At 37.9% G+C, this 23,624-nt stretch overlaps 1 protein-coding gene across 1 annotated transcript in view; it reads left to right on the forward strand.

Moving 5' to 3' along the window:
- Window positions 1-23,624, forward strand: part of UBE3D (ubiquitin protein ligase E3D) — a 103,081-nt gene that overhangs the window by 28,777 nt on the left and 50,680 nt on the right. The window contains exons 5-8 of the mRNA XM_065888656.1: window positions 789-858; window positions 9,058-9,127; window positions 10,366-10,474; window positions 13,773-13,936. Of these exons, the coding sequence (XP_065744728.1) occupies window positions 789-858; window positions 9,058-9,127; window positions 10,366-10,474; window positions 13,773-13,936 (413 nt within the window). The remainder of the gene's footprint in view (window positions 1-788; window positions 859-9,057; window positions 9,128-10,365; window positions 10,475-13,772; window positions 13,937-23,624) is intronic.

Below are 23,624 nucleotides of genomic sequence, written 5' to 3' on the forward strand. Positions count from 1 at the left end.
CAGGAATTTGTCCCAGAATGCTATCTTTCCAGGTACAATGCATATCTTAAATGGAAAAATAGAATTATATGAATGGGTTAGGTATTTTTAACTTCCAGTGGTGATTATGAATTATAGATTACTTTTACATAAGTTGCACTGGACTAGGAGTCAAAATAATGTAGGTTTGGGCTTCCCTGGTGGCGCAGTGGTTGAGAGTCCGCCTGTTGATGCGGGGGACACGGGTTCGTGCCCCGGTCCAGGAAGATCCCACATGCCTCCGAGCGGCTGGGCCCGTGAGCCATGGCCGCTGAGCCTGCGCGTCCGGAGCCTGTGCTCCGCAATGGGAGGGGCCGCAGCAGTGAGAGGCCCGCGAACTGCAAAAAAAAGGAAAAAAGAAAATAATAATATAGGTTCAAGTTCTAATTCTTCTGTTTTCTAGACACATGAGTTGGGGCAAGTCACCTACCCTCTCTACCTTTGTTGCCCACCATCTGCCTATTCTAAATGATGTTTGGAGGTGCTTTTTAGAAATGTAAGATGCTTCTTGTTCAAATTACTTGGCAACGTGTAGATTATCAGGAGCTGACTAGTTTGGAAAAATCATTCTGTTCATTTTGTGTTTAGACTTGGAAAAAGTGATCTCTGTGCATGTGAATTACGCATACAAGCTAAATGTATTCCCAGTATTTAGTAGACAGCAAAATAAAATGTAAAGTTCAGTGTATACTCTAGAGACCATGTTAAAATTATATATTCCTTTTAAGAAAAGCTGAATGACATTTAAATGACATTTTTCTGTTCTACAGAAACCAAAGGCAAATACCAAAGTAATTTGTAAGCGTTGCAAGGTAATGTTGGGAGAGACTGTGTCATCAGGTAAGAATTTCATAATAAAAAAGCCAAAATGATTGCCTTCTTGTTAAAAGAAAAAAACAGTAGAAGGAGATTTTTATAGGAAATATATAGGAAAGATAGATGACTAATACATGTTGTAGAATTGATGCTTTTAAAAATAGAAATCAACTAATATATCATCCAGTATGCCAAGAAGTTTGTGTATTTTGACCTTTGTAAGTACATAGTACTGAGTTTTAAGCATTAAGAAGTTGGGTCATTTTCAGTATTTCATATCTTCTTTGTAGATATAAAGCAATAGTATAAAGCTTGTACTTGGGTCTATCTTAAAGAAGATTGGAGCTTTTTTCTTAATACAGCTCCTCAGTCAGAAGAATTGGTTGCCAGAGATGATGGAGGAGATGCTGGCTGTTGTGTTCCTCAGGGCTGTGTTTTGAGGCTTGGAGGTTGGGGATGCAGAGAACCTGTTGAAACATTCTGAGTTTTATACTCTCTTCCTTGTTCTTTTTTCCAATAGTGTTAATTATATTTTACATAAAGCCTATGTTATACGACTTTCCAATATAATAATGAAATCCTGATAATTAAAATGCATCACTCTTTAAAGATATGGTTTAAAAATGTCTAGAGAGCTACAGCATGCTGTGTTAGCTTTGTGGGTGAAGAATAATTGTTTGTAATAGAATTAATTAGAAGATGTGAGTTAAGTGAAACTATTGTACTCAAAGGAAGGCAGATGGTGGCATTTTTTTTGTTTGTTTTTTAAGATCATCAGAGTCTCATAACTTGCTCTGAGAGAACAGAAAAGGAAGAATGAGTAGTAGTAAAGGATGCCACCCTCAATGTCATTTTTGGAGAATGAAAACAAGTCCCTTAAGCAATGACTTAGAAAATCTTAAGGCTTCCAGTTTAAATAAGGGTGAATTGATTTTTTTCATGCTTTTCTCCCCTCCCTGAAGCCCAGTTAAAATGTCAGTTAAGGAATAAAAAAAAAAGGACATCCACAGAGACAAAGAGAAATGGGGAGGAGGCAACAGTGATGTGAACTAGAGGTGTAAGCAGACTTCTTTTGGAAGCTGTAGAGCTGAGACGGGTAGGAACACACTTGACAGTGTGGAGGAAGCTGCAACCTTGGTGTCTGCAGAAGACCATTTAGATTAAGGAGTGAACCAGTTCTCACTGTAGATCCCCAGAACTGGCCAGAGTTTAGAGGTAGCAGGCAAGAGGGACAAGGGACTGAAAGCGGGATGATTAATGCAAAGTTTGTATGTGGAGCCATAAGATTCCTAAGACTCTTTCTCCGCTTGCAACTTGCTTATGCCCTCAAGGTAGGAGATTGGAGCAGCCTTTCTTGGAATAAGGGAATGGAAGTGTACTAACCAGAGAAAAGATCTGCAGACACTGATTCTCAGGGGTCATGTAACAACAAAAAAAATGAGCTTATATTCAGCCAGGCTACTCTCAACAAGCCTTATATCTACACACAAGAGCTCCCTCTCAGCATTTTACTACCTTACACTTAAATCTGAATAGATTGCTGAGAATCAGTAAATATTAAAAAGAGTCCAAAGCAAATAAATAAGTAAACAGAGTGGACGCATTGAGAAGAAACAAATTATTTATAAAACAGAAGAAAATCTTTTAAAAAACCATAATAAATGTCCTTGGAGAAATGAAATAATATTATCTCTATAATTCAGAGAATGTCGAATTAAAGATGTAATAGCTTGAAAAAACTAACCAAAGGACTGGAAAATGAAATTAAGGAACTATTTCAGAAATCAGGACCAAAAGACAGAGGTTGAAAATTGGAAAGGAAATTTCAAAAAAAAGATCATGTAAGTTTCCTGAGGATAGGAATATTGTCTATCTCATTTCTCATGATAACCACAGCACCTAGATCAATATCTGGCACATAGTGGGTACCCAGTAAATATTTGTTGAATGAGTGAATGAGTTGAGCCTTTTAGGGCATCTGACATCTAGCTAGGAGAAATTCTAGAAAGAGAGAATAGAGACAACAGGGTGGGGGAAATTATCAAAGAACAGAAATACCAAAAACACATTAAAAAGGTATTTCCCAGAGCTAGGGCTTAAGTTTCTCAACTGAAAGAGCCCATTAAGTGTCTCATATAATTAATGGAGGGGTGACAGGGAAGCTACTTAAAGCCACGTAATTGAGTGATTTCCAAACGCCAAGGGTGAAGTTTCTAGAGAGAAAAAAGCAGGTAATGTACAAAGGATTAGGAATTACAATGGTGCTGAACTTCTTAATAGCTAGAAGACAATGAAGAATGCCCTCATAATTTAGAAGGAAAAAGATGTTCAACCCAGAATAATTCAATAGACAGTCAAACTGTCAGTCAGGTATGAAGATTATAAATACATATTTGGAAATACAGGGTCTCAAAACATGGACCTCAAAGTTACATTTTCCTTAGGAATCTACCACAGGGTATGCATCACCAAAGCTAGGAATTTAACTTCAAAAGAGAAAGTGTGGGATTTGGGGAAACAGATTGTCCAACACAGGAGAATGAGGTAAGGAAGTCCCAGGGTGAGGGATGTACAACAGGCATTACAGCCTGGATTGAAGCAAGGGGAGAGAAACTGTAATAAAGACTTTTTCAGTTATACACTGAAACTGGTAAATTTGTTGAGTTGTTTGACTACATGTAGCAAATAATCTTGAGACAAGCCATTTCATCATATGGGAAGAATTAACTAAAGGTGTTTGGAAAAACTAAACACACGAAAAAAGAAAGCAGTTACGTGCTTCAGGAAAACAGAAGATTGAACAAAAAAGGAAGCACTTCCATGGTATCATTATGGTCACAATAATGTGAACACTGATTATCAATTTAACCAAAAATCTTTATGATGTAATATATAAGTATATTAGGAGGTCATTGTATGTGAATATGTGTATGGGGTGATGTAAGGGAGCTATATCCACATCTACTCTAAAAGTAAATTAGTAGGACTCTAATCCCAAAAATGGTGGCATAAAGAGAATGGATAGTTCTACGCTGTAGGAAACAAGTACTGAACTGTACAAGTTCAGAAGAACAGCTACTAGAAAATAACCAAAATGAAGCAATGATTTGAGAGGTGTAGTTATCAAAAACTGCTACTGCCTTGGGTTAGAATGGCAAATTTGTGACCTTTTTTTGCTTGGGATCATGGACATACTTCACACGACCCCCCAAACTTGGGCAGGAGAAAAAAAACACAGCTTTATTATCTATAGGTGGTAGGTTTGGTTCAGGGTAGGCAAAGGAGAAAGTAGAAATTTAAGAGGGATATTTTGGAAGCAAGAGGGCCGTGGAGGGGCTGAGCTGATAACTTCTTAACCTGGCTCTGGCTGACTGCAAAACTATATGTGCATACAGTAGATGCCAGGGAGTCCAATAAGAATTGAAAGCTTGGGGAGACCAGAAAATTTGCTGTGCCTTTGATTGCATTCCTCAATTCACACACAACTCGGGCAGCAGAAGATGGAAGCCTTAATGGCTTGAGGCATTTGAGCAGAACCTCTCCCCAAATCTGCGGTCGATCAAACTGTGCAGAGATAGTGAATACTCTCTAGGGAGTCAGGCTAAACAAAACAGGACTGAGCAGAGACATTAGTGACTACACACTGTGGGAAGACATATTTTCCGGTTTAAGTCGAAGCTTGGTAATTGACCTATAAACCAATTACCCTTAAAAGGACAAAGCAAGGGACTTCCCTGGTGGCCCAGTGGTTAAGAATCTGCCTGCCAGTGAAGGGGACACGGGTTCGGACACAGGTTCGAGCCCTAGTCCAGGACGATCCCACATGCCATGGAGCACCTAAGCCCGTGCACCGTAACTACTGAGCCTGCACTCTAGAGCCCACGAGCCACAGCTCCTGAGCCCGCGTGCCACAGCTATTGAAGCCCACACACCCTAGAGCCTGTGCTCTGCAACAAGAGAAGCCACTGCAATGAGAAGCCCGTGCGCCGCAACGAACAGTAGCCCCCACTTGACACAGCTAGAGAAAGCCCGTGCACAGCAATGAAGACCCAACACAGCCAAAAATAAATAAATAAAAATAAATTTAAAAAAAAAAGGACAAAACAAAATCCAGAATTGGTACGATGTATTACATACAATGTCCTACTTTCTTACAGAAATTATTAGCCATGCAGAGAAAGAAAAAGGAGTGACTCATACTCAAGGAAAAAGCACGACTCAATAAATAGGTGCTGAGTAAGCACAGATATTAAATTAGGAGACAAAGATGTTGAAGTAGCTAATTATAAATATGGCAAAGAATTAAAACAGAAAACCTCTTGAGTCAACTAATAGCAAATCTCAACAAATTGGAAACTTCAGAGAAAGAACCAGTTGGTAATTACAGAGCTGAAAAGTCCAGTAACAAAAGAAAAATTCACTAGATTACTAAAACCTCATATTTGAGGTGACAGAAGAAAAAAAATGTTGAACTTGAAGATAGATGAATAGAAATTAACCAATCCAAAGAACAGAGAAAAAAAATCTCAAAATGGAGAGAATGTCAGATTTGTGGAAAAATATTAACTGTTTCAATAAATGTGTAAGTGAAGCTTTAGAAGGTGAGAAGAAAAAGAAAGGGTCAGGGAAAAAAATGTAGGAAAAAAATGGCTGAAATCTTGTCAAATTTGGTGAAACATTTTAACTTTTGGGTCCAAGAACTGCAGTGAATCTCAAGTAGGATAAACACAAAGAGCATTTCACCCAGGCACGTTGTGGTCAAAATGATAAAAGCCAGAGGTAAAGAGAGAATCTTGAAAGTAGCAAGAGAAAACAAAGCATCACATATAGGGATTAAGCATTAAGGCCAACTTCTTATAGAAGTAATGACGGCCAAAATACACTAAAATGAGATATTCAAAATGCTGCGGGAGGGGCTTCCCTGGTAGCGCAGTGGTTAAGAATCTGTCTGCCAATGCAGGGGACACGGGTTCGAGCCCTGGTCCGGGAAGATCCCACATGCCACGGAGCAACGAAGCCCATGTACCACAACTACTGAGCTTGCGCTCTAGAGCCCATGAGCCACAGCTACTGAGCCCACGTGCCACAACTACTGAAGCCCACATGCCTGGAGCCCGTGCTCCACAACAAAAGAAGCCACGACAATGAGAGGCCCACCCACCGCAAGAAAGAGAAGCCCCCTCTTGCTGCAACTAGAGAAAGCCCGTGCGCAGCAACGAAAACCCCACACAGCCAAAAATAAATAAATAAATTTATTTTAAAAAAATGCTGGGGGGAAAACAAACAAAAACACCTTTCATCTAATCTTTTTCCAGCAAAGCTCTGCTTCAAAAATGAAGGCAAAATAAAGACATTTTTCTATAAACAGATGGAAATAATGCATTACTAGCAGACAATGCTAAGGAAAGTTCTTCAGGCTGACAGTGCTAAGGAAAGATATGGTAATTGGAATCCATAGGAAGGAATGAAGAGCAAGATAAATGGAAAATATGTGGGTTAATTAGCACAAAAGCAAACTCAAAAGAGGTTAGCATAAAATTGAAAAACACCTTTTCCCTGCCATTTTCCAGTTCTTTAAAAGTAGAACTTTTGATTGCTTTGAGAAGTAAGGACAGAAGTCAAAGACTACACAAAGTAAGAACCTAGCAGGTGACTGTACAAAAATATGAGAGCCTGAATGGCCGTACCATTCACCTTCACACAGTAAAGGTGAATCAGAAGTGAAACAAGCCTGTGGAATTACAGACAAGTATCAGTTCTTTGGGACATTAGGAATTTCAGAACTTAGTCTGCGTTGGCCTAGACATAATGCCATGAGCCTGGGAAAATCAAATGCAAATCACCTCTGGAGGAAAATACTTTCATTATAAAACTCATGTTATTCCCACAAATAATTTGGCAAGTACAGTGTTTACCATACAACCAAACATAAATAAGTACACAAGTAAACAACATCCATCCACAAGAACTAACAAAAATAGCAAACAATAGAAACAGACTTATGTTATTGGAATTATCAGATGTAAACTGTAAAACAACCATGCTTACTATTTTTAACAATACAAAAGACAGATTTGAAGATATCAAAAGGAAAAGGAAACTATAACACTAAGCATATTTGGAAAAGAATGTCTAAAAAATTTCTGAAAACTATAATTGAAATAGAAAACTCAGTGGGTAGTTTAACAGCAGGTTAGGTACAGCATGGAGAACGATTTAATGAACAGAAGATAGATGAGAAGAAAAATCTGTAATCCAGCACAGAGACACAAGAAGGTAAAAAATATAGAAGAGAGAGTAGGAGACATAAAACACAGAGGAGATCTAATGTATGTTTAATCAGACTTCTAGAAGGAAAAGAGAAATAGAATAGAGCATAGGCAATATTTGAAGAGATAATTGCTGAGAATTTTGCAAAAATGATGAACAACAGTTGGTAGTTTGAAGTCCAATGAATTCTACTTAGATGAGGCCCAAGTAAGAGAAATAAAAAGAAGTCTATAGCTAGACACATCAGTGATATGGCAGAAAAATTAAAAAAAGAAAAGAAAATCTTAAAAGTAACCAAGGAAAAATGACATCACCTTCAAAGGAATAACAGAAATGGAGGTTTGAAGACAGTGGAATGAAGTGGAATAATAGTGTGCACAAAGGTTAAAGACTGCTAACCTAGGATTTTATATCAGGAGAAAATGTCCTGGTATGAAAGAATCAAGACAAAGATAAATATATTCTCTGTCAAACAAAAGCTAGGATAATTCAATTCTAATGGTTTGGTTTCTTATGAAAAGAAATTTTACCTGTATATTAAGTAAAAGAAAACGATCCCAGATAGAAGGTCTAAGTTCAAGAAGGATTGGTAAAGAAAGTGGTAAATATGTGGGTGACACTAAATGAATATTAACTGTGTAAATCAATAACACCTTGTGGGATTAAAATTGTGGAATTAAATTATAGTTTAACAACAGCTGGGACAAAAGGGATCACTTTATAATGTTCAGAGGTTCAATTCTGCATCTAATAACATGATTTCAAAATAGTAAAGTGAAAAATTGGACTTCAAGGGGAAATTATAAATTCATCATCATAACTTGAGATATATAATAATCTGTTAAACTTTTAAATTTGTTTTTTTACCTTTTTCTGTGTGTTTTACTGAGCAGTTGTAAACATTTGTAGAAAATCTACAAGGAACAACTTTCCATCTTATTAAAACAATTAAAAAATTGTTAGCACACCATTTTTAATGACTGTATATGATTCTCTTGCCTAAATGTATAGTTGTTTATTTAATCCAACCATCCTCAATTTTTAGAAATTTCAGTATTTTTCTATTAATACTATAAGCCCCTTAATAGATAAATGTTACAGATATCTGTGAGTATTTCTTTGAGATAAATTTTTAGGCATTTAATTATGGTGTCAAAATGTATAAACATTTTTAAGGCCTTCACCAAATGGCTTTCCGGAAATTTATTTGCACTCCTGACAGCAGAATGTAAGTGTATCCAATTCTCCATATCTTCATTGCTGCTGCACTTTATCATTCAGAAATATTTTATTTATTTGATGCTGAAAAATATTTTAATTTCCATTTCATTACTAGCGAGTGAATATTTTCCATGGATTTTTAAAAAAATCCAAAATGGTTATGTTTATATTCAGTTCTATTAAATATTTAGTTTACTGTTTAAATTTTCCTGTAAATGAAGAACTCAGATAACCAGATTTGGTAACAATTGTACATTAATCGACTCAGTGAGATTCTGGGTAGATATCAATGTGAGGTTCACAGCTTCTGTTCATGGGCTTTAGAATACTGTGATTAAAAAGCCTTTTTCAGTGACTCCTAGTTTTGTGGCTACTCTGTAGAAAGGAGGGAACCAAATGACTAATTTTTAGGTGAGTGGGCTTTGCCTGTGATGTGACTAGTTATTATGACCTTGCATACGTGTGAGCAGAGTCTTGCCGCACCAGGCTCACCTGGCCACGTGCTCTTCTAAAACAACACCAAGTTACCTGAAGTCTCAGACTGTCTCCTTGTAGCCATCATTGCTTTGTCTTCTGACACTAAGTCATTTTTGGAAAAGTTTTACTAGATGGTAATTGGACCAGTATAACGAATATTTGGTTTGGAATGTCTTAATTTGGAACCAGCATGTCCACAATAGAAATATTAATGTATTGGGGGGATCTTTTAATATTCTTATTTTTTGTTTCTAGAAAGCACGAAGTTTTATATGACAGAGATAATTATTCAGCCATCTGAAAGAAATTTTCCCATCATACCAAGGTACAAATAGCTGATTAAGTGTGTTCTGTAATTTCACATGTAAGGAAAGATAGGTATTTGGGAATTATTAATTATAATTATTTATTGTAAGTGATTATTTGGGAATTCATTTTTATTTATACCCCTCTTTGTTTGGAAAGGAAAAATAAACGTCTTTGGAAAGGTTTTTAGGTAGTGGAACCAAACCACAGATATGAAAGATTTGAGGATTTATTTATGGTTTGCTTGCATAATGGTATAGACAAATGTGCTCTTATAAATCTTCTAGTTCTGAAAGGTTTTTGTGTTTCTTTTTTTTTTTTTTCTCTGCGGTACGCAGACCTCTCACTGTCGTGGCCTCTCCCATTGCGGAGCACAGACTCCGGACACGCAGGCTCAGCGGCCATGGCTCACGGGCCCAGCCGCTGTGCGGCATGTGGGATCTTCCCGGACCAGGGCACGAACCCGTGTCCCCTGCATTGGCAGGCGGACTCTCAACCACTGTGCCACCAGGGAAGCCCTGTGTTTCTTTTTATGTGCTAGATACCCAAGGTTTTATGATATAATCACTCATAGGTTTTTGAGTAATTATTTCTGGTTTTAATTTAACTTACTTGAAACATGGGTTAGTTTTCAAATGACTTGTGTGTTTTTAAAAAGAATGTTACTTAGCCACTCAATCCATTAGTGTTTCTTTTCTTGGAATCTTTTTAGTCTTGCAAATGAAAGTTAACGGTAGTTATGTCTTTATTTCAGCTAATTTATTGATGTCTAAAAATTATGGCTCTCTGAATATAACCTTGAAATTTATCCTCCTATAAATACTTTGATTCTGTACCTCAGATCTGACACTCTGAGGGAATACAAATGGAAAACATTGGAGATAATACTGTCTAATGTTTGGGAGGAAATTTCTTACCTTCTTTTTTAACTTATTATTCACTGTTGAATGTACCGCAGCACAAATGGATTATTGACTTGTCTAACAGTATTTTTTTATTCAGTGGGGGGAATAGTTAGGTTTGGGGTGGAAAATGTATTAAGGATCAAAGAATGGGTTATAGAAAGACTGGTGCAAGCACAAATACATTACAGTCGATTAAAATTAGCACAGGTTGTGAGGGGATGGACAGCATATAGAAAAGTCCAGCATGCACCCACCTCTGCCTTATAGGTGCCCTGTGGGTATTTTTGACTCATCCTGCCAGTTAGACTTATTACGAGAGGCACATTGTGAAAACTGGTTTGTGTTCAAACAGGTCTCAGTTTGTACAGAGCATTATTGCCCAGTGCCTGGTGGAACTCTCCTCTGCTAGAAGCACTTTTAGATTCACTCTTCAAGGACACGACGGCAAAGCGTACATCTTGGTAAGAAATGATTTCACCCAGCTTTTTGTAGCCTAGTAATCCCGGGTCTCAGAAATTCTTTGGTTTTTGTCATTCTTTTTTCTTAATTCTCGGGTCTAGAAAATAAATGATGAAAAATTGAGTTTTTAATCTCAGTTTAATTCACAAATCAAGTCCCCTTAATTGGACAAGTGATTTAAGTGCCTCTGCGTGCTAGGTACTAGGGATTTAGAGACAACTACAACCTGATTCCTCGGTAGAAGCTCATGCCACAAGGTGAAGTTTTTCTACTCTTAGTTTTTAATGGCTTTCTTGGTCAGCGTAACACAATTCTGTCTTTCTCACTTTTTTCCCCATTTGATACTCTTATGGCTAAAATACGTTCTGCTGCTCCTGTTTTTGTTTTTATTGTTTTGTGTGTGTGTGGTAAGAACACCTAATGTGATCTACCCTCTTTACAGACTTTTCAATGCACAATACAGCATTGTTAGTTACAGACGCAGTGTTGTAGAACCGGTCTCTAGAACTTACTCACCTTGCCCAACTAAAACTTTATACCCTTTGATTAACAACTCCCCATTCTTCCCTCCCTCCAGCGCCTGGCAACCAGCATTCTGCTTTCTGCTTCTATGTGTTAGACTATTTTAGATTCCTCGTGTAAGTGGAATCATGTATTCTTATCCTGCTGTGTCTGACTTGTCTTATTTATCATAATGTCCTTGAGGTTCATCTGTACTGTTGCATATGACAAGATTTCTTTCTTTTTAGAGGCTAAATAATATTCCATAGGGTGTATGTACCACATTTTCTTCATCCATTCATCACTGGTGGACAGTTAGGTTGTTTCTGCATCTTGGCTATTGTAAACAGTGCTGCAGCGAACATGGGAGTGCAGAGATCTCTTTGAGATCCTGATTTCAGCACTTGGATGCTTGAGAAGTAGTAGCAAGTTTTGGAGAAAAGCCTCCGCAGTTAGCAGAATCATCCCCTACACGTACCACAAGCATTTAATATTAAACTGCTCCTGTCAAAAATAATGTTCTGCAGAAAACAATTGGGGACATAATGTGAAAATCCAAGATCGAGGGCCCCCGCCTCTTCTCTGCCTCCACACCTGCTTTATTCAACCAGTAAACATATATTGAGTACTTCTTATTTGAAAGACACTGTCCTGGGTGCACAAGATAGAACCAAAAATGCCTTTGAGGACCTCGCAAGCTAATAAGGGAGCATGGTAGCTAAAAGGAGAGAGGGATTGAAGTGATTATTAGGTGTTGCTTTGTGGCTGTCCATCCATCACAGGGACCCCATGCTTCTCTAATTCCAGATAATTTCTATTCAAAGCTGAAATATTTTCTAACTCAGGTTGATACTAAGTATACCTCATAGTCCTAGTCTGAAATCAGTCTTTTTTTTTTTTTTCACCTTTTATTTCAGCCGTACTGCACACCTTGCGAGGTCTTAGTTCCCTGACCAGGGATCAAACCCGTGCCCTCTGCACGTGGAAGTGCGGAGTCCTAGCCACTGGGCCACCAGGGAATTCCCTTAATTTCCTTTTATTGCAAAGTTTTCGAGTTGAAAATCAGGAGTAGGAACTTTTTAAACTTACTACTAATGTCTATTTAAATTAAAAAAAAATTTTTTTTTGTAAAAGTAATACAGTCTTGAACCACATTCTGACAGCATGAAGAACATAAAAGAAGTGGTAGCTCCCCTGTCCTGTCCCCTCTTCTGCCCCGCTGTGTCATACCATCCGGAGGTAATCATTAACAGCCTGACATGCGTACTTCATCATTCTTTTCCCTGTTTACAGTTCTGTGTACATACGCCCACAGGTATTTGTAAAAATAACAATAATGATGTGATTCGCATTGTTCTTTAACATGCGTTCTTCACACAACCAGGTATCGTGAGGCTTGTTTCTTTGTTAGTGTAAATATGGATTGGACTCTTCCGAATGAGTAGAATTCCACTGTATGGCCGGTAAAGACAGTGCTGCAGGGGAAATCCTCTTTGCACATGTATTTTAGTACTTCAGAAACAGATCTTTCTCATCTTATGCAGTATTGGAATTTGTGTACTTGAAACTCTGATATTTTATATCACCTCTAAAAAGTTGGACTAATTTATCCCTTGTGAACATCCTTTATCCCTTATAGACATTCTTTTTTTTTTTTTTTTTGCGGTACGCGGGCCTCTCGCTGTCGTGGCCTCTCCCATTGCGGAGCACAGGCTCCGGACGCGCAGGCCCAGTGGCCATGGCTCACGGGCCTAGCCGCTCCATGGCATGTGGGATCTTCCCGGACCGGGGCACAAACCTGTGTCCCCTGCGTCGGCAGGCGGATTCTCAACCCCTGCGCCACCAGGGAAGCCCCCTTATAACATTCTTGGTGCCTCCGCCCAGGTCCCCTCTCCTTGGCTGGTCCCCCCCTTTCCCATTGCTGAGAATGTTGCCTGCTCACGGCTCACGGTCACCCTCTTCTCCAGAGACTTGTCCCATCCTGACAGATGCTGCCTGGCCCGGGAGTTTCCTGTCCTCCGCCGTCCCCCCACCCCTGCCCTACTCAGCCCACTGCCGATGACCCGACCCTGGGCTACAAAACCTGCCATCTCCTGTCTCAAGATGGGACAGACTCTGTAGGTGGAATTCAGGCTTCAGAGCTCCCTGTGAGATCAGGCTGAGTCCACATTGTTGGCTACCCTGCCTTATCTTCTTGCCCTCTCTCCCTTTCTCCTGAGAGTATTTCCTCAGTGAATCAGCTGTGTCCAAATCCCAAAATAGTCTTCCATGAGCAACGTGTGGGAATACCTGCTCCAAACCCCTCTTCTGAGCTGACTGTTACCAATCTTTTTGTATTTGCCAATCTGATAAGTGAAAAGTGGTGGCAAAGAATTTTGCATTTCCTTATTACTAGTTATGTTAACATTTTAATATATTTATCACTTATTTTTTCTGTTTATATTCTGTTCAGTTCTGTTCATATTCTTCGCCTGTATTTCTCTTGGGCTGTTTTTTTTTTTTTTCTCTTATTGATTGCTAGGAGCTCTATAGATTATGGATCATAACTTTGTATGTATTAAATATTTTCTCCTAATCAGTTGTCTTTTCTTTAAAAACTTTGTGTTGTCAGTGGCTCTACCAAAGGTTATACTTTGAAAGTCTTACCCTACTTAAAAGTTACATATGTGATATTTTTTCTGGTGTTTTATAGTTTTGTCTTTTTTTAATGGTTTTGTTTTTGTTTTTTTGAGTGGTGGTATGAGGTCTGAATAGGGTTGTGATATTCTTGTACTTGGACTTTTCTCTCCATGTCTTTAGCTATGGCTTTTAAACTCAGACACTTTGGTGATTGAAGCTTTGGAAAGTTCCACAAGTATCAAAAAATTCCCTCTGTTGGAAGACTTATTGAAGGCCGATTCCAGTTCTGCCTGGAATGCTGTTAAGGTCCTCTACCAGCCATGCATCAAAAGCAGGAATGCAGAGTAAGTCATCCTTTTGTTCTCTCCCTCCACATTGGTTTTCGTTTCTGTTGCCACATTGGTGTTAAGACATTAAGGAATTAAATGGGACTGTACCACTTCCCTACTTGATGCTCTGGCAATCATACTGCTACCCATTGTGCTTTAAAAATGGGTTGAATCATTACAGGTCATTCATGCTAATGTGCAGAAAGCTTGCTTTTACTGAAAATAATTGGTCTTTTTTTTTTGTAATCTCAGCTGTCTGTACATATGGCTGCAGGACTAAATCAGGCTTCAACAGCTATGACTATTTACTGATAAACACTTTCCAGGCATTGGGATACAGTTGTGAACAAAACGCAGCCCCTGCCTCCTGGGGTTGTCATCCTCATAGGGAGAAAGAAAGCAGGCCATAAACAAAACAGACAAAACATCAAAAACTGATATGGCTCTTCCTGTAAGTCAGGAGCTCATCTGAGGGCTTCTCGCTCCTTTAAGCCCAACAACAACCCTGTGGGGTAGGTACACTTATCACCCCATTTTAAAGACAAGGACACTGAGACACAGGTGTGAAATGTAAAGCAAGTTAGTAGGGTGTAGGAGGTTGGCATTTTGTACTGAAAAGTCAAAGAAGGTTCCTCAGATAAAATGATATTTAAGTGGAAAACTTGAAGGCAGTGAGGGAGTGAGCCATATCTGAGGAAGAGCATTCTTGGCAGAGGGAACAGAAAATGTTCTTATTTAAACAGATTGGAAGTTTATACTTGTCCTGTACTCTCTGATGGGTTTGATCAAATTTGTACTAAGAACAGAAAGATCCCAGTCTTCTTCTGGGAAGTAAATAAGAAATTTTTAAAAATTATTGCTTGTCTTTTCTTTTCTTTGAATTATGCAAGCAGTTCGAGTTATAAAATATTCAAACAGTAGAGACTTACATAAAGTAAACTGTGAAAGTTCTCCATCATGTCTCTCTCCAGAAGAAAAAAGTATGTTGTGAATTTTTCCACTTTTTTTCCATTTTGCATCTTAACATAATTTGCAGGATGCATGTGTATTTTTTTACACTTGAAAAAACAAAAAACAAAACAACAACACACTGTGTCTTGGAGATTCTTTCCATGTCAGTGCTTGACATTTTATGAAAGGATGTACTGTAAGTAATTTAACCATTTTTCTGTTGCTGGATATTTGGGTTATTACTTTTTTGTGGCTATAATTAGTATTCCACTGTATGTTGTATATTTGTTTTGCAATTATGTGTACTTTTTAATGAGGTATTTCTAAAAGTAGAATCACTAAGTCAAAGGGTGTAACATTTAAAATTTAATAGGTAATATCAAATTATTTTGCAAAAAGGCATTGCAAATTTATACTCCCACATAAAGTTTCTATAAATGCCCATTTCCCTACACCCTCACCCAAGCTGCTACGTAGATTTTTGCCCATCTGATGCCAGTCTAAATGAAACAGATTCAGTTGACTCTCCTTGTGTTTTATTGAAGCATGATCAGAGAATATGGCTTATGTATTTGATGTTCTGGGGACTTTGTTGAGGGGTGTGTGTGCGTGGTGTGTACCTTTATGTATTTAGATTTATATAGTCAAATTTATTAAAACTTTTTATTCCTCTTTTTAATTTATTTGAAACGTGGATATTTTGAGAAGGGTATGTTAAATCTCATGCTGTGATAATGGAAAAGTCATTTTCTTCTGGTTTTGATGCCTGTTTTCGCAGTATATATTTTGAAGCTATGTAATTAGGTACATGAAAGGTTTGTGCCATAACGACTTGACTAATTGTGTATTTCATCAGTAAGATTTTTCTCTCCTTTCATTTTATGTTAATTTTCTTTAATTCTAATTTGATGTTATTATTGCTATATTTACTTTTCTTTTTAAAAAATTATTGATCTTTTTCCAATTGTGTTTTTTCAGTTGTGTGTTATTTTATCTTAGGTATATATCTTATTAACATTAACCTTGTAAACAACATGTAGCTGGATATTTTAAAACTCCAATGTGACAGTCTGTTTATTTTAATAGTAAACTTAATTAATTTACATTTATTGTGATTACTGATGTAGTTGAACTTAGTCTGCTAACTTTTACATTGGTTGGCTTCTCTGTGTCATTTCTTTCCTGTAATGATTTGAATATAAAAAAAAAATCTATTTCAAAATGATTTTTAATGGTTAACCTTAAATTTTTTTTTTTTTTTTTTTTTTTTGCGGTACGTGGGCCTCTTACTGCCGTGGCCTCTCCCGTTGCGGAGCACAGGCTCCGGACGCGCAGGCTCAGTGGCCATGGCTCACAGGCCCAGCTGCTCCGTGGCATGTGGGATCCTCCTGGACCGGGGCATGAACCCATGTCCCCTGCATCGGCAGGCAGACTCTCATCCACTGTGCCACCAGGGAAGCCCTTAAATTTTTAAGACATATCCTTATACTTGTTTTTCAAAGCTGTCAATATGTAGATTTATCTAGTATCCATTGTCTTCACCGAAACAAGAAACGACTCTTAACAGAGTTTCACATTCACTCTCTTGCTCCCTCCCGAATGCACTCTCTCCCTTTCTGATTCTGATGATGGTGGTTGTTTCTTCTTAAAGAAGTATCAAGCCAAAGCTCTACCCCTTTTGCTTACTTCTTACTTATACTCGTGCATTATCACCATAAATGTTTTTATTGTGTAAGTCTGTTTCCATAAAAACATACAGGATTGCTTGATGGTTTTAAAAATGTTTACAAATAGTATTACATTGTATGTATATTTTTACAATTTTTTATACTCACGATTCTTTGTTCCAATTGTTTGATTTGATAAAGTCCAACAACTCTTTTAAACTTGGACTGTAGTCGATCCTTGAATATCTGAAAATGTCTTGTACCTATTTTGTCTCTCTGAAAACCTTTAGGATTTTCTCTTTATCCTTGATTTCTAAGATTTCTTTCAGAGGTGTCTAAATGTAAGTGTTTATTCAAGATTTTCTCTAATGTCATAATCTGTCCTCAGTCTCTGTGAGAATCATAATTATACTTAAAAGTCTTCTGTTTTTTCTATTAACTCTTGTTCCTTGGATATTAACTCTTCTCTTTTGGAAAAAAAGAAAAAAAAGCATTGTGTTTGGTACTGCCTTTCATGGTGTTGCTTTTCCCAAATGTTTGATGATTTTACTGGAATTCCTGCACCGGGCTGTAAACTCCAGGTGAGCCAGTACCTTGATGGTCTTACTCATCACTCCATCTAGATGAGTGCTCGTAGAAGTGCTCAAAACATGCAATTTATGTTTACGTCTATGAAACATTTGTGAAGTGAATCACACATAGTTTTCTGCTTGTCCTTGTATTTGATAAGTAATGTTCATCTATTGGTGACTGTTTGTTCTTGTTACCATAGCTTGCCTTTACAGACTGGTGAATGAGAACCCAAAGGAGTTACTAGTCTGGATGTGCCCGTTTTTGGACAACTTTTGGGTATCATGAAAAAGGAAGTGATTGTAGCTTTAGTTATGGTGGTGAACCTTATATTCATTATTGTGAAGGATCTTTGCACTGCCTTTCTTCAGGAGTGTTAACAAGGAAGCAGTGCACCTGTCCCATCATTTCATGTATTTTTAACAAATCCCTGTGACACTGGGATGTAATGGACTATAAATATATAGTCCATTGTATTCTGCTGTGTTTATTAGTGGACTTTTTTTAACGCCATGTGTCTTGGGGATGAGTTGACATCCAGTAAATGAATTTATTACTTCAGTTTGCCTGTTCTATAAACCTACTTCTGTTGTGCTTTTCCTTCTCCTACTGTTTGCCTCTGGGTCCTCCAAAGGTGGGGAGGAAATTTCTCAGGTTGAGTAAGCATCGTGTGAGTTATTTACTTTTGTCTTTTAAGGACATTCATTTCTTTCTTTTGGGGCATGACAGAGCAAACCATAGACTCCCTGGCATATTTTTGGCACATGGGGTGGTATATTAACTATTTTAGTCCAATCGGCTAGAATTTTTTTCCTAGTGGAAGTGTGGATTGCCAGATGGCAGTCTAAAAGAGGAAAGTAGCAAATGTAACTATGGTTTTATTTCCTTGAGCACATACAAAAACGTGGCATGTAATATTCTTAGAATGTTCTTTCTAGCAATAGACACATGTCTCAACATTTTGAAGTCTATTGTCTTTTATTTAATCCCCCTCACCCTACCCACCCCCAGCCAGAGTTATCTTACAACTCACATTCTTTAGTTTGCATATCAAAGTTTAGATCCTAAATATTAACTTTCTAGCTTTGGATTCTTTTAAGTTCACTTCTGCGGTTTAATTCTGCTAGTTCAGTAATTCACCTGTGGCCTCATAGTCTCTAGATTGGGGGTAATTTTGCCCCTCAAGGGACATTTGGTAATGTCTGGAGATATTTTTGGTTGTCACAACTTGAGGGACCACTGGCATCTAGTAGGAGGTGGAGCTGGGGATACTGTTAAACATCCTGCAGTGCACTGGCGCCCTTACAACAAAGAATCGTCCAGCCCCAAATGCCAGTAGTGCCAAAGTTGAGATACCCTGTTCTAGATTATCTCCTGAAATCAGGCTGTGTCTACCTTTTCCCTCTGGGGGTCACAACCCACACTTTTCTTGAAATGGTATTTAGACCAGCAAATAAGGGAAATTTTACTGTGTCATGAGTTAAAGTATCTATAATCCCACATGTTAACTTCGGTTAGAATAAAACAGGATAAGTGGTAAAATATAGTGTAACTATTGCTACACTTCTCTCTTTTTTGAAATGGGGGGGCAAACGTGAAGAATAGATGTATTTTTGTTAAACAATGACAAAGGATTTCATAGATATCAAGTCCTTTGTTCTCATATTTTTAAGAGAAGAGATCTTAGGGGAATGCATTCATTAAGTGCAAATAAGTGGGTTTTTTTTTAAAGCTAAACTGAATTCTCTTTTGTATAAGTTATGTAAGTCCTAATATTGGTAGTGGTTCTTTCCACCTTTTTCGAAAGATACAATATCTGATTTAGGAATCTGGAAAATTTGAACTGATAAGAACTCTTCTATATTCTACTGTTAACAGCAGCATTTTCTTGCAGAAGGTATTGAGGGAAATGCTGATGATATGTTATATTCACCCCTAACTTTAGTAGAATTTAGCAATTAAATTTTATAAACTAAGTAGGTTTGTCTGTGTTGGCTAAATATTGGTTCTAAAACAGAAGTATTGTTTTTGCCTTAAGGTAGTCATCATTACTGCTTTTTCTAATGAAATAAAAACACATATAAACCGCACGTGTATACATTTCCTATGCATAAAATAGTATTACTAGTTGTTTCTGTTTGTGAAGTAGTATCTTTTAATCTCTTTTTCCTCTTTATTTCAGAAGGAAATTTGAAATTTGGCTTAATTTTTCCTTATTGTGGTAAAAATCACATAGCATAAAATTTAGCACCTTAATCAGTTTTCAGTGTACAATTCAGAAATGTTAAATGCAGTTGCCCTTTGAACAAAACTGACTGTGCATTCAAAAATCCACTTGTAATTTATAATCAGCCCTCTGTGTTTGAGGTGCCTCTGTATCCACATTTACGGATTCACCCAACCAAGTATCGCGTAGTACTGTAGTACTTACTATTGAAAAAAATCTGCATGTAAGTGGACCCACGCAGTTCAAACTCATGTTGTTCAGGGGTCAACTTTATATTCACATTGTTGTGAAACAGATCTCCAGAAGTTTTTCATCCTGCAAATCTGAAACTGTACCCGTTCTCCCCTTCCCCCAGCCTGTGGTAAGCACCATTCTGTTTTCTGTGTTTATGGGTTTGACTACGTTCATCTGCTAGGGCTGCCATAACAAAATGCCACAGACTGTGTGGTTTAAACAACAGAAATGTATTTTCTTATAGTTCTGGAGGCTAGAAGTCCAAGATCAAAGTGCCATCAGGATTGGTTTCTCTTCCTGGCTTGTAAATGGTTACCATCTTGCTGTGTCCTCACATGACCTGTTCTCTCTGTGCATGCACAGAGAGAGAGAAAAATCTCCGTGTCTCTTCTTCTGATAAGGACTGATAAGGCCCCATTCTTAAGGACTTCCTTAAAGGCCCTATCTCCAAATACAGTCACATTGGTGGTTAGAGCCCTAACTGTATTCATATTCAGCACATGAATTTTGGGGGAGCCACAATTCAGTCCATCACATTGACTACGTTAGATACTTCATGTAAGTGGAATCATATAGTATTTGTCTTTCTGTAACTGACTTATTTCACTTAGCATAATGTCCTCAAGGTTCATCCATGTTATAGCATGTAACAAGATTGCCTTCCTTTTTAAGGCTGAATACTATTCCATTGTATGTATATACCACTTTTTGTTTATCCATTCATTCCTCTACGGGCATTTGGGTTGCTTCCACCTCTTGGGTATTATGAGTAGTTCTGCTGTGAACTTGGATGTGCAAATAGCTGAGACCCTGCTTTCAATTCTTTTGGATGTTTTGTTATTTTCTGTTTGTTTGTTTTTTTTATAGTAGCCATTCTAATGGATATGAGGTGGTATCTTATTGTGGTTTTGATTTGCATTTCTCTGATGATTAGTGATATTGAGCATCTTTTTTGGCCATTTGTATATCTTCTTTGGAGAAATGTCTGTTCAAGTTCTTTGCCCATTTTTTAATGTAGTTATTTGATTTTTTTGTTGTTGAATTGTAGGATTTCTTTATGTATTTTGATATTAACCCCTCATCAGACATATGATCTGCAAATATTTTTTCTTATTCCATAGGTTGCCTTTTTATTCCACTGACTGTGTTTTTTGATGCACAAAAGTTTTAAGATTGATACAGTTCCATCTATTTTCACTTTCGTTGCCTGTGGTTTTGGTGTCATAGCTAAGAAATCATTGCCAAACTCTGCTTCGTTTTGAAGCTTTGTACCTGATGCGCCAGAGACTATCATTGCCTGAAATACTTTGGAGATAAAAATAAGCGATTTTGAGACTTAGAGGAATTTGTCCTTTTGATTGATAAAAACATAAATGTTAATTTATGCTAATTTTATATCCAACAAAACATCCAAGACTTGTTATTTGCTAATTGCATAACCTGCTGAAACACTTCATATGAGCTTATGTGGATAGTGTGTGAATACGATGCTAGAATGAATACATGAATGAACAAGTGAATGAATGAGTTGATATGTGTCACCAGCCCCTCAAGAGTACTTCATTAAACCATCTCAAGTGAGCGTCTTCTGCTTCCCCACATAGGAGTCACATGGTGACATTGTCCATGCACTGCAATTAGGGACACTGACTTCACAGAGTAGGAGGAACTTGCGCTTGAGAAATGAATGTACACTTGTTATATTTTATAAGTGAGGAAACTGAGAGAAATGACTACAGTTAGTCAGTTTGTTAGTCGGTTATAAAGCCACAATTAGAGCCACGTTGTTATGGTTCCAAATCCAGTGCTTTGTCATTATATCCTGTAGACCCTTTTAGGGGACCTGAAAATGTCGCTATAAATGTGTACTCTTTCTCAAGGACTGTCGCTGTGGTAGTTTAGAATGTGTCAGCATTTTGATTACGCCTCAAAATATACTGTTTATTATACTCAGTGAATATTTATACATATTAATATGTAACTTGGGTAGCAGAAACTTCTGATTTATATTTTGTTCATATCTGATCGTACAGGTCAGAATTTAAGGACACAAATGTGATTTTTTTCAGAAGTCCCTCACCTTAGCTTCTTAGAACAGGAATCCATTGAAAGAAAGTTAATCTAAAAATGCAGGAAAATAATCAGGTACCTCTAGGAAAATATAAATGCTTCTTTGGAAAGGACTTTTCACACATTTTATCTGCTAATACCATATTATCACCAAGACTTACCCATCGAGAGACCACTTTTCATGATGAAGCAAGTTGAGCACACACTTCTTTGATCTGTAATTGGAAAAATCCCTCTTCTGAGTGGACTGTGTTAAGTACAGTGGCCTAAATTCAAGCTTATTTTATTTGGAATTCCTGTATTATCCACAAATTCATTTATAATCATTAAAGAAGATACAGGAAATATGACTTATAATAAGAGTGAGCGTTTTTTCCTAGAGATTCCAATCAAGCAGGTTTCCTATGAGAAGTAGTTCATCTCTTGGGATTGCTTTCTCGGGGGACAATCCGGTTTCTTTCTTCTGAAAGAACGTGAGATAAGTATTGTCCTGACCTGTGGTGGTAAAGGGGGAGGTGGGGTGACAGGGATTGGATAAAGCAAAGGAGGGGAATGTGTATGTGAAATTGTTTCTTCGCTTTCCTATGCTTTCTAATCATGTGTTGGGTATCTTTATAAGTCAGGTCTGAGGTAATTATCTTAAACTTTCATGTCTGAACAGTTTTGGGTTTTTCTTTTTCCTTTTATTACCTCCTACTGTGCTTGGTATTTTATGTGATTCCACAGTAAGAACACAAAGACTTCTGCCATAAAGGAACTTGCAGTAAAGTTAAGGCTATGTGGTAAATGTCCCCCCCCACCAAAAATATTCTTTCAAAAAACCAAAATCTACATATATACTGAGGAACAGCTTTTCATAGAAAACAGTATTCACTAGCTGAATTGAAGAAAAAGGGGGAAAAGTTAGGAAGTGCTCTCCTCCAGTCCACCCCACCCCAGTAAGATCTGAAAAGAGCTGAGCTGCGAATGTGGTGGGTTCTTGGGAGCTCAGTGGCCGCTGCTGATGGGGTGTCGCTGGCTCACAGAGGTGCTGCGGTGGGACAGACAGTCATCTGCCCACAGAGACGCTCCCATGTACTTGCTTAACCTATCAGGGTTGCCTCAAAAGCTTCTGTCTGAAGAAAAGCTTCCAGAGCTGATACAAAAATGTTTGAGAACAACTGTTCCCTGTGCTATGCATTTCCCCAGACTGTGCTTCATTGGCTCCTGGCAAAGCCGCCCCTTAGAAAGATCCCACCGAAATAGTTCTGAGAGTTAGAATGGTCTTCCTTTTATTAGGCTGAAATCTGCTTCCCAGAAACTCTCATTCGGAACTACCAGAAACTAATCTTCTGTCTCTTGAACGTGGCAGCTCTTCAAATATTTCAGATAATCTGGCACTCATTCCTAGATTTTGTCATCTCCAAGCTAGACATCCTCAGATGGAATGGTTTCAAGCTTTCCTTTTCTTGTGCAGTCTCTTTTTTTACTTGGTCCCCTTTCCTGTGACCATCTTTTGTTTTTTTTTTTTCTTTTAACATCTTTATTGGAGTATCATTGCTTTACAATGGTGTGTTAGTTTCTGCTGTATAACAAAGTGAATCAGCTATACATATACATATATCCCCGTATCTCCTCCCTCTTGCGTCTCCCTCCCACCCTCCCTATCCCACCCCTCTAGGTGGTCACAAAGCACCAAGCTGATCTCCCTGTGCTATGCGGCTACTTCCCACTAGCAATTGGTTTTACATTTGGTAGTGTATATATGTCCATGCCACTCTCTCACTTCATCCCAGCTTACCCTTCCCACTCCCTGTGTCCTCAAGTCCATTCTCTACGTCTGCGTCTTTATTCCTGTCCTGCCCCTAGGTTCATCAGAACCATTTTTCTTTAGATTCCATATATATGTGTTAGCATACGGTATTTTTTTTTCTCTTTCTGACTTACTTCAGTCTGTATGACAAATTCTAGGTCCATCCACCTCACTACAAATAACTCAATTTTG

Source organism: Phocoena phocoena, chromosome 12 (assembly GCF_963924675.1).
Source record: "Phocoena phocoena chromosome 12, mPhoPho1.1, whole genome shotgun sequence".
Classification (NCBI taxonomy): domain Eukaryota; kingdom Metazoa; phylum Chordata; class Mammalia; order Artiodactyla; family Phocoenidae; genus Phocoena; species Phocoena phocoena.